The sequence below is a fragment of the Kryptolebias marmoratus genome, linkage group LG20 (assembly GCF_001649575.2).
Source record: "Kryptolebias marmoratus isolate JLee-2015 linkage group LG20, ASM164957v2, whole genome shotgun sequence".
NCBI lineage: Eukaryota > Metazoa > Chordata > Actinopteri > Cyprinodontiformes > Rivulidae > Kryptolebias > Kryptolebias marmoratus.
This window is the reverse complement of record NC_051449.1, coordinates 26779932-26790539: the sequence shown is the minus strand read 5'-3', so window position 1 is coordinate 26790539 and position 10608 is coordinate 26779932. Positions and strand designations below refer to the sequence as shown.

At 40.0% G+C, this 10608-nt stretch overlaps 1 protein-coding gene across 5 annotated transcripts in view; it reads left to right on the top strand.

The window, feature by feature from the left end:
• The first annotated feature begins 2217 nt into the window (after nucleotides 1–2217).
• Nucleotides 2218–10608, top strand: part of exoc3 (exocyst complex component 3) — a 50825-nt gene continuing 42434 nt past the window's right edge. For 4 of the 5 annotated variants that reach the window (XM_037981879.1, XM_037981878.1, XM_037981880.1 and 1 more), the window contains exons 1-4: nucleotides 2218–2328; nucleotides 3593–3761; nucleotides 4935–5154; nucleotides 5263–5435. In XM_037981879.1, coding sequence (XP_037837807.1) covers nucleotides 3618–3761; nucleotides 4935–5154; nucleotides 5263–5435 — 537 coding nt within the window. In that variant the 5' untranslated portion in view covers nucleotides 2218–2328; nucleotides 3593–3617. Of the gene's footprint in view, nucleotides 2377–3592; nucleotides 3762–4934; nucleotides 5155–5262; nucleotides 5436–10608 lie in introns of all 5 variants that reach the window. The other variant, XM_037981877.1, reaches the window with a different exon arrangement.

The following is a 10608-nucleotide window of genomic DNA, read 5'->3' as shown; positions in this document are numbered from 1 at the left end:
ACAGCAGCTGATCACTGACCTCATGTCTGTCTCCTTCATTCCTTACTTGTGTTTTTCTCCTCTAAGTCATATAGTCAAGCAAGTATTATTAATTAGCTTTGAATAAATTACACATCTTGCTAATGCACATAAAAAATACTTAAAAAATAAATTATTTGGTGTTAAGTGGCTGTTTTTTCACTTCTAGCTAACATTAGTCCAACCTGTCTCCTCCTGTCTGTCCTGATTCTTTCTCTCCATCCTCTCAGCTGTTATATTGTAAATACTAATCAGTAAGTTGTAACTTGTTATTTATTAGTAATTAGTAGCTTTAGCTAATCTGAATATTTCCAGGCCTCCTCTTGATGCTCCGACAGAACTTCCTGCTGTCTTTCAACCACTTTGAAAAGCTTTCTTTCATGCCCACATCTTTATCGTTCTGCCTCTTCACTTTTCTGCCTCTCCATCTTTAGCTCTCTGTCATCAGATGACATCACAATTCAAAGGAAAACAATCACAGCAGAGAAGAGACCCGCTCCACTCTGTGTTCACAGTGGTGCTCCCGCGCGCCCCCTTGAGCACGCGCGGGAGCGCCACTGTGAACACAGAGTGGAGCGGGTCTCCTCTCTGCTGTGAGATTGACAGCTGTCAAAGGGGAAGTGGGCGGGGCTTATGATACGCTGCAAAATGAATGCTTTCACACATTTAGCCGCCAAAGTCAGTAGATTTGTCGCTAGTCGCTTTTGAAAAATGCTAGAGGGATCTGAAAACTCACTAAATATAGCGTTAAAGTGACAAAAAGGCTGTGTGTGTATTTTTTTTTGCGTGAGAAATACAAAGTGTGGAGTGTGAGCGTGTGCACTTCACGAAATGCGTGTATCTCATGGTCAATGAGACTTGAGAGCCCTGTGTTTCACAGTAACTGGCGCTCTTCTTCTGGTCTTTATTTTAGCAGTAAGGTAGCAAAGCTGCACTCTTCTTTGTAGACATTGAGTTTGGCTGCAGCTGCACACAGTTGCAGCACCTCCTACGGTAAACTGGTAGAGCTTCGCAGAGAACCTCGCCGTTCAAAAGCCTTGTTTTGATTATTTTTTTTATTATATACACAGCAGAAAAATACTGAGGTCCGGACCTCGGTGTCCTCAATGGTAGCTACGTTCCTGCCTATAGACTCCATATGTAATCAGAAAAAAACTACCTACAATCAAACTAAAGTATCACTTTGTGCAGTTATTTAATGAAAATAAACACATAATAAGTTCTTTCCATGTTGTCTCTGTGAATGTGGGAGTTTCCTGCAGGTACTCCAGTTTATCTCCACAGTCTAAAAACTTGCATGATGGGTTCATTTGAGCTTCTAATTTGCCTCAGGTGAGTTTGTGCAAGACTGGTTGTCTGTCTCAGTGTGGGACAGAGTTGGAGACCTCCATAACTGACCTTGTGTAGTTTGTCATCCTGCAGATGTGTGTGACACGCTGTATATAGTAAAAAAATATATATATATATATATAACAGATAAGAGTTTTAAAATCCTGAGCCAGTGGCTTTTCAGGTCAACACATGTTATTAAAATTAAAATCCACAACATTAAATACATGGCCCTATATAAGCAATTTTCCAGTTATGAGAACTGAGAAGTCATTCAGAAAAAAATCAACTTTGATGTACTTTGGTGATGTGTAAATCACTGCACACAGTAATATCAAAATAGTAATGACAGCAGTTCAGATTATTTACACAGTGCCAGTTCACAACAAAAGTCTGCTGAGACTGCCACACAAAAAATAAGTCAAATACATCATGATTCAAATTCTAGTATCAATAGAATGTAATCAGATTCACCACATTATAAAAGACCAATTGGTAAAAAAAGATATATATATATATATATATATATATATATATATATATATATATATATATATATATATATATATTATTTATTTACATCAAATCTCCACTTGATGTAAATAAATTTGTTTACATTTACCCACATATACTCACATTCCCATACATCCATGCTTAAATAAACATAAACTATCTGATAATAAGTATTCATTTTATGATTTTGAAATAAAGATTTATTATTAGATATTAGGACTCTTAAGTAAAACGTACAGTATTCCAGACCTCATTGAGTTCCTATGAAGAACCATCTGGGCGAAGAGGAACTGGGTGTTTTTTTGTTCGATTCAGTTTTTTTCTCCCGTCTAACCCTCCGGTCCAGTAGGTGGCAGAATTGCCAACAGCCAACAAACCCAGAAGAAGAAAGCGGAGCCAAAAAAATCACAAGGAAGTGAATCAACGATATCAAGGCCGTCTATAATTTAAACATAACTTACTTTGATGGTAGGTATGCACTTTATTTTCCACGCGTTCATCTCATGACTGTCCAAGGTAAGAGTGTTTCCTTCGTTTTCAAATGAACTTCTTTTTCAAATCGGGCGACACAAAAACTCTTTACCCGTGGTTAGTTAGCTTTAGCTTAACGAATGCTAATGAAATCATTGACCTTTGGTGAATTTTATAAACTGGTATTTTATTGCTTTAGTTTCGCTTTTCGTCAGATGTCAAAAGGAGAACTATTCTACTTCAGATAATACATTTGTATTTCTCCAGACATGTCACAGTTGATGTTTTGGTGCTTCATTAACGAACTGCTAATGTCACAAGACCAGATATTATTGACGCAGTCTTCATTGTGAGAAAAATGGTGCACTGTGCCATTCATGTCGAGTAATAAAAAAGAAGAAGAAGTAAAAACTATGTCCCTGATATTTACTGGTAAAGTAGCTGTGTAAGTACTCTTAAAACTAGACAATGTCTGATGTTCCTTTAAAAAAAAAAAGCATTTTAAAGCGAGTTATTTTCTTTTGCAACAGCATTGAAATGATACCAAGTTTATGTATCTGGGTTAAATATAGGAAAGCTGCAGATTTTAAAAGTTCAAGATTTGGGGATAATTAATGTCCTGAATTTCCATAGAACAATGTGAAAAGTTTTCTTTTGGCACAAAATGTGAAAGTTCTTTGTATCTTTTGATATTTTCTATGAAACCTATAGCAAATATGTTAATTAGTGAATGTTCAAAGACTCACCAGTGGTTAGAAAATTAATAATCAGCTTCTTGTAAAACAACTAGTAATAAACCTTTATTCACCCCCAAAGACCTATTTTTATTGCAGCATATTATATTATTACCAGTTCAAGTATTGTTGGTTGGAAAAAAAGTGCTGATAAATCAAATTGGTTGATTTTTTAAAATGGGTAATTGAAAACATGACCTAGCATTCTGTTAGGTTGTTAAAATTACCTCCCTTCAGGTAAATTGGCAGCTTTTGTTGGAGCAAAAGTGATGCCCTGGTTATCTTAACTACATGGCAAATAGAATTCTGGATACTTTTCCTTTTCATGATCAATCCAAGAAACATAGATTTAGTTTTTTTTGTTTGTTTTTTTTTAATAGAAAGAATAGTAACATAAATGATAGACCTGCCAGGTAGTGAAACCACAAATTCCATGGGTGCAGCTGAGTCAGCACTGACAGGAACAGACCTGTTGTAAGATTCAGACTCATCATGTACTTTTTTTCTTTTTTGTCTCTGGTTTGCAGGAAGCAAATCCAACTGAGTAACAGTATGGAAGAGACCAGTCGGGAGGCAGTTGCCACAGCAGTGCAGCGTGTGGCCGGGATGCTGCAGAAATCAGACCAGTTGGATAAAGTGGAGCAGTACAGACGAAGAGAAGCCCGCAAAAAGGCTTCTGTGGAAGCCAGGTTGAAGGTGAGTGTGCCAGTCATCATAAATGTACCATTTGCATGATTTCTAACATTTTTAGCCCTTTTACTATCAAAATTGCTGAATGTATCCATTTCCTGATTAGAGTGCAGAACTGCGACTAGCATCAGCCACTGGTCCTACCTCCCCTCTGAGTACAACACAGTACAACACACGTCAATGTGCCTTTGGATTTCTCATTTTCTGTTGCCAATATAATGTTTGTAGACACTTGTATTTTATGTCAAATCTTTCTAAAAGTGCTAATGTATTTCACATATATGTATTACAACTTTATTCTTATTAATCTGGTATAAAACTGCGTTGAAAAGCCAGAAATGAGGCAGGCAAAGCTGCTCTGCAGAAAGCATCTGTGAGCCGACCACCTATTTCTTCTGTTGTTTTTCTGTGTAAATTATTGGACCAAAACATTAGCTAAAAGCTTCAGAAAGTGAGGTAGACTACATCATCTGTTTCTGTTTTGCTCTGACTGCCAAAATGGTATATTGTATATTTTTTTAAAGTTTATAATTTTCACAGAACTGGATGTTGAGTTCAAACATGATTTGTATCAAATTAAGTTTAACTTCTCAGGTAGGTGATCCTGAGCAGCAGAGCTTACAAACCTTCAAGTAAAAGTTTTTATTATTATTATTATTATTATTATTATTATTATTTATCTTTTTGATATTATTATAATTAAATCAAAATATAATTGTTGGACTTTTTGGTTATTCAAACAAAAAGCTGTCTGAGTCTGCTGGAAATTATCTAAGGAGAAATAAATTTGTTAAAGCTGATCAAACCATGAAAGTAGAAATTTTTTGTTTAAATTATTTGGGTAAAATTAATATGAACTAACACAGCTTTAAAGTAAATACAATATTTTTATGACCTATAGGGAGAGAGAGAGACCATCTAGTGCTCTCTACAAACTTTTTTTTTGGGGGGGGTCTTAAAAGACTTTAAGGTGAGTGCTGAAATGAAAAACTATTCTTAGTAAATCTTTGAAGATCACTCTCTGTTTAAGTGACTGCATTCAGTTTTCTCTGCATTCAAATATGAGATAGGCTCAATATATTCTATGTGTTTTAACAAGTGTGTATAAAACTGATTCTGTCTGAATCTGCCTCACTGGCCACAAAATTCACCTCATGTCACTGATGTTATGTGTTTTAGGCAGCAATCCAGTCTCAGTTAGATGGTGTACGGACTGGCCTGACCCAGCTGCACAGTGCCCTGGTGGATGTCAAAGACATCCAGAGCTCTCTGGCTGATGTGAGTAAAGACTGGAGGCAAAGCATCAACACTATTGAGAACCTAAAAGATGTCAAAGATGCTGTAGTTCAACACAGTCAGCTGGCCTCTGCTGTGGAAAACCTTAAAAACATTTTCTCTGGTAAGTGTAGGTAAATCTTCTCTAAAATATCAGGGATTGAGTTTCATTATTGACAGGAGCTTTTGTTTTGTCTCTCTGTTTGCTTCTGTTTGGTTGCTTTGTCACCAGTGCCAGAGATTGTGCTGGAAACACAGCAGCTGATCGAGCAGGGCGAACTGCTGCAGGCCCACAGGAAGCTGATGGAGCTGGAGTGTTCACGGGATGACCTTATGTATGAGCAGTACCGTATGGACAGCAAGAACACCAGTGACATGAACCTCATCTCCATCTACTTTGAAGATGTAAGTTCAGCTGAATAACACAAAAAATTCCTAATCCCGTCAACTATCCTTAATCTATGCTGAAAGTCTGATTTGAGTTGAATTAAAGGAGAGTTTCTGAACACCAGAGATTAATGGAGGAGAGGAGATGTGACAAGTTAAAAAGTGCCCTCACTTTCAATTTTGAAGAGAAAAGTCTCAGATACAATGGAAGCCAATGAGAGTTTGGGTGTGTTTGCTCTCTGCTCTCTGAGGTCCTAAAGTAGTAAGAGACACACTGGGTGAAAGAAGACAAAAATACAGATGTTTTGATGTGTAAGTGTGAAGATTACAGATGTAATGATTAGCGATGGGCATTTTAGGCAAACACTGAATTTGTGAGTAATTATTAGATTTCTCTTTAAATAATACATATTAGTTGGTTGTGAGGTGGGTGGGGTGACAGCACCCACACACATTTTACTGAAAAATGAAAACAAGGTGAGGCAGAAAAATGAGTGATAGTATTTAAGATTTTTGCATGCTCTTTATTTTACAAGCCAATAATGAAAAACATTTAGAGTTTAGAGAATTTTTGTTCAAAGTACTAAATTAAACAAGAAAAAAAAACAGTTTTTTTTAGTCTTTCATTTTTTACATTTTAAAAAACAAAACTTGCACAACAGGTTAGACTTCAGACCTGTTTTAAGGCTCTTACCAAAAATAAAGTGCACAGAAGTACTTTGCTTTTACAAAATCATAAGGTTTGAGGACATACTAACAAAACAACTTGAACCACTTATATAGTGTGTCAAGTTTTAGGTTTCCTTGTAATGCAAAAAGAAAATGCCCAAATGCAGCAGCTTTGTGGCTATTTAAATGTAAAAACAATCTAAAAAAAAATAACCCGCAAAAGCTAACAGGACAAAAGCTCCTAAAAGTCAAACATTCTACATAAAATAAACTACAGCATGTGTAACAAGAAATAACACTGGCAAAGATAAGTTTGTTCTCACTGACTTATTGCATTCACTTGTGCATTAGTGGCAGGTTTTTCTTGATGAACAAAAGCATTTCTGCTTTTTCACCAGACAGGCAACTTCTTTTCTCATCTATTACATGTCCAGCCAAGCTAAACAGGTGTTCGCTTTCTATGCTTGTGCATGGGGCAGAAAGATAGGCTCGAGCAAGTAGAGCAAGATGAGGGAAACGATTTTCATTGAGCCTCCAGTAGGCCAATGGGTCCTGGCTCCTTTCAATAGGAACCTCAGATAGGTAGTTCTGTACCTGCATAGCTGACGGGCTGGCCAGCTGTTACTCCTGATCAATATTCTCCTTCAGGATTTCATTGTGCACTGCAGACAGACTACACCTTTTGGCTGCAGGTGCATCTATGTCAGGAGGCCCCACTTCAGACGATATTCCTGCAACAGGTTTCTCATCCATAGGTGTGCATCTGGTCTCACCCTCTGCAAGTTTGGCCAAAAGGAGCAGTTTCACTTCATCCTTCACTTCTGCTGAGAAGTAGCAATTCTTCTATCTTGTTTTTCTACAGAAAGATGGGTCAATCATTGTGTATACACAATAATTTTTTATGATGATTTGCATGTAAATAAAGAAATGCATTTCAATCAAGCAATTTTCATTTTTAACTTAATTTAAATGTTTGTTGAAATACAGTAGTAGGCTAAAAGTAATAATGGCTAGAAAACAGAATATTCATAGTTACTTGCCTTGGATCAAGAATAGTGGCCAAGCTGTACAGGGGCTCATTTTCAATGTTGCTGAAACTTCTCACTACAGCCTCCAACAGTGTGGCTTTTGAGGTGCCCACACCACGGTCTGTGCTTGTTTTCCTCTCCAAAAGCTGCTTGAGTGCAGTGACGGCTGGGATGACATCTACAGCTGTAGCTGTTGATGAGCTGATCTCCTTTGTGAGTTCCTCAAAAGGTGTGAAAATGGTCAGCACATTGTCCACTAGTTCCCACTGGTGTACAGTGAGTTTGGTGGGTAAGCTCAGCAGCATACACGCCAGTAGCACGTCTCTGCTCTAACAGCGACTGCAGCATGTAGACTGTGCTGTTCCACCTCGTTGAAACGTCTTGTTGTAATTGCTTCCTGGGCTGACGTAACTGTGTTTGTATTTCATACAGTCGGGAATAGGCAAGCGATGAATGCTAAAATGTCCAACAATTCTCCTTCCCGTTGCAACAACGATGCTGCACTGTGCTAGCTGTCCCTCGTTTACAACGAGTTGCAGTGTGTGTGCCAGGCAGGGTAAACTTTTCAAGTTTGCATCATCAAGTGCTTTGGCCATATTACGAGCGTTGTCTCGTAAAACAATGTGAACTCTTGCATGATCGATTTCCCAATGATCCATCATTGCCTTAAATACTGCTGATAAATTGGCAGCAGTGTGAGACCCGACATTTCTTTACAGTGTAACAGTACTTGACGAGATTCGAACTGTTCGTCAATCCATTGCGCAGTAAGACTCAACATTGACATTAAACTTACATCAGAAGTCCAGATGTCTGTTGTAAAGCTGAGTGTCTTTGCATCATTGTTTAGCAGGCTGTGGGTGTGTCTCGAAACTTGGCCGAGCAACTCCGGTAATGCAACATCTGAAAAGTATCTTAGACTCGGCACGTTATATCGTGGGCTACATTGCTGCATCAAGTTTCTGAAACCCCGGTCCTCAACGGCTGAAAATGGCTGGTCGTCCAATGCTATGAACTCCATAACTTTTCTCGTAGTAGCTTTGCTCTTTTCACTGCTCATAAGAGCTAACAGCGGGCCACCGACTGTCTTTTTGCTTCCGCTAGCTTTAGCTTTAGCCTTAGCTTGATGAGTTCTTTCTTCAAATGCTGCATATTCAGCGGCGTGGTGGTTTCTTAAATGGCAAATGAGGTTTGTAGTATTGAAAGTTTTGTTTGTGGCTCCACCACGACTTACTTCGGCCTTACATGAATTGCAGATTGCAACCTTTTGCTCTTTTTCTTTAATTGTATAATGTTTCCAAACCGACGACATGGCTGCTCCTAATGACCTGTGACAATGCATGTGAAGACGTGACCTTGTGGGCGGGTCTGTCAGTCAGCCCTCTGAAACGGAGAGCAACAGGAGACAATGGATTTTTAGACCCTTGCTGAGGCAGATAAGATGGGTGGATAAGATCGGTTTCACATGCGCGTATCGGCCGATCACCAATCACCCAAAATTAAGGGTGATTGTGATTGTGCAGCCCAAATTTTTATTGCTGTGGCTCCAGCGACGTGCTAACTACAGGTAGCTCAGCCTCAGGGCTCAGTAGAGTCTCACAGGGCTCCGCGAACATCGCGCGGATCTGAGCACGGGCTGGAGGAGTTTATACTTGGCGTTTACATTGGTGCAGTTTTCTCCAAAAAGACGGTGGGCAGTACGCTACGTAACCAGTGGAAATACGGTAAAAAAGAGAGCAGATGGTTGTCACATCAAATATGGTTGCACGTATTCAGGAGGAAGAGCTGTTGTGTTTCTGGCTGTGATACAGAGAGGAACTTAAAGCATTCAGTTTGACTTTTATTGATTTTTTTGCTTTAGTTGTGATTTGCTCATCATAGGACTAATATTTCTAGAAACACACCTTTTTATCAGCTGCAGCAGTAATCTCCGTACATGAGTTTTGAACCGTATGATTATCTTTGTGATCTTTCATAGAGGGATCATATAAATGTTGATACTGGCCAACCCACTCCGCTACAGCACCAAAATCATCCATTTTAAACGGAGCACGGCGTGCGCGATTCATCCCAAGTTACAAAAGGTGCACGACGAGGCACCGCGCGGGGCCTTCCCGCAGGGGCAGGAATAGTGCGTTTGCGTCACTGTTGGCGCGTACCCTCGTGCGGTGAGGTAGATAAAGGTAGCGGTTTTGGGGGAGCGGGTGAAAAAAAACATGTATAAAAAAAGATGTATTTATAATAAACAAGCGGAGCTTAGCCTGGCGGCCTGCCAGGCTTATAATACGCGGGGGGAAACCCTGCGGCTCTGGTTCGGTCTGAGGGCGGGGCCTGGGGTTCTGTGTGGCTTCTGTGGGCTGGCTGGCCGGGATGGTTCTGGGTTGGGTGGTCTCAGCTTCTCGGTGGGTTCTGGTTTTTGCTCCGTGGGCCTTCTGCCCCTTGCGGGCCTTGGTGTGGATTTTCCCGGGGTGCTGCTTCTGGCTAGGGTATGGATGTCGAGCATGTTCCCCTGGGCATTGCTGGGTCCTGTGGTTGTGCTGACCTTCCCGACCTCATGCCGGGGCAGGGGTTGAATTGCTTGTTGGGTACTCCCGGGCTTGTGGTCCGTGTTTGGGGGCTCTTGCTGTGCCCCTGTGGATGTTTGTGGAGCGGTGTGTGTGCCTGGGCTGGCTGGGTGCCTGCGTTTGGGTTAGCCCGCGGTTGTGGGCAGGGGTGGAAATTAGCACCCGCCACTGGCCAAATGCGGGTAAATATTTGAAGTGGCGGGTTGGCAATTTGAACAGAAAAGGTGTTATTTGTGCTCTTGACATATAGGGGGCAGTAATGTGCTCGAGTTGCTGCTAAATGCAAGAAGCAGAAAAGTTTAGCAGACACTCTTTACCAGTTGGTGGCGATATTGATTCCTTCAGTTGTTTACCAACCACCAATAAAAATCAAGAAGAAGAAGAAACAATTTGAGGAGTAGCATTAGCAATGTGGCGGAACATTTCGGGAGTTAAGCGGGTGGCAGACAACAAAAATGTTTTTCAAGAGTAGTCGAGGTAAGAACCGAAAGTTAAACAACGTTTTTTTTAACTAAATCAATGACGTCATGACGTCGGTCAGTGTGCGTTCGCGCCCACGGCCGGTGTTGTTCTGGCAATCTGTGCTTCCTCGTCAGATTTTCCTACCATAGCACGGCTAAACAGCTATGTCTAACTGTCGGTGCTACCCGTCAAAAACTGCTACCGTCATGTTTACAAACTGAAAACTATAGCGGTTCGTGTTAATGTTAAATATCATCAGATACTGAAGTGGAAGCTTAGGAGTTATGCTTAGCATAGCATTGGAACAATTTATATTTATAAAACCTTTCTAAAACCACAAAAATCACTTCCTTCATCAGAATATCCTACCTGTTAAATATAAGCGGGTAGCACAAATAGATCTATGCATTAAAAGCAGCAAGTGTCTGAAAAACATTACAACTTACATACAAAAACTTACAAAAGCAC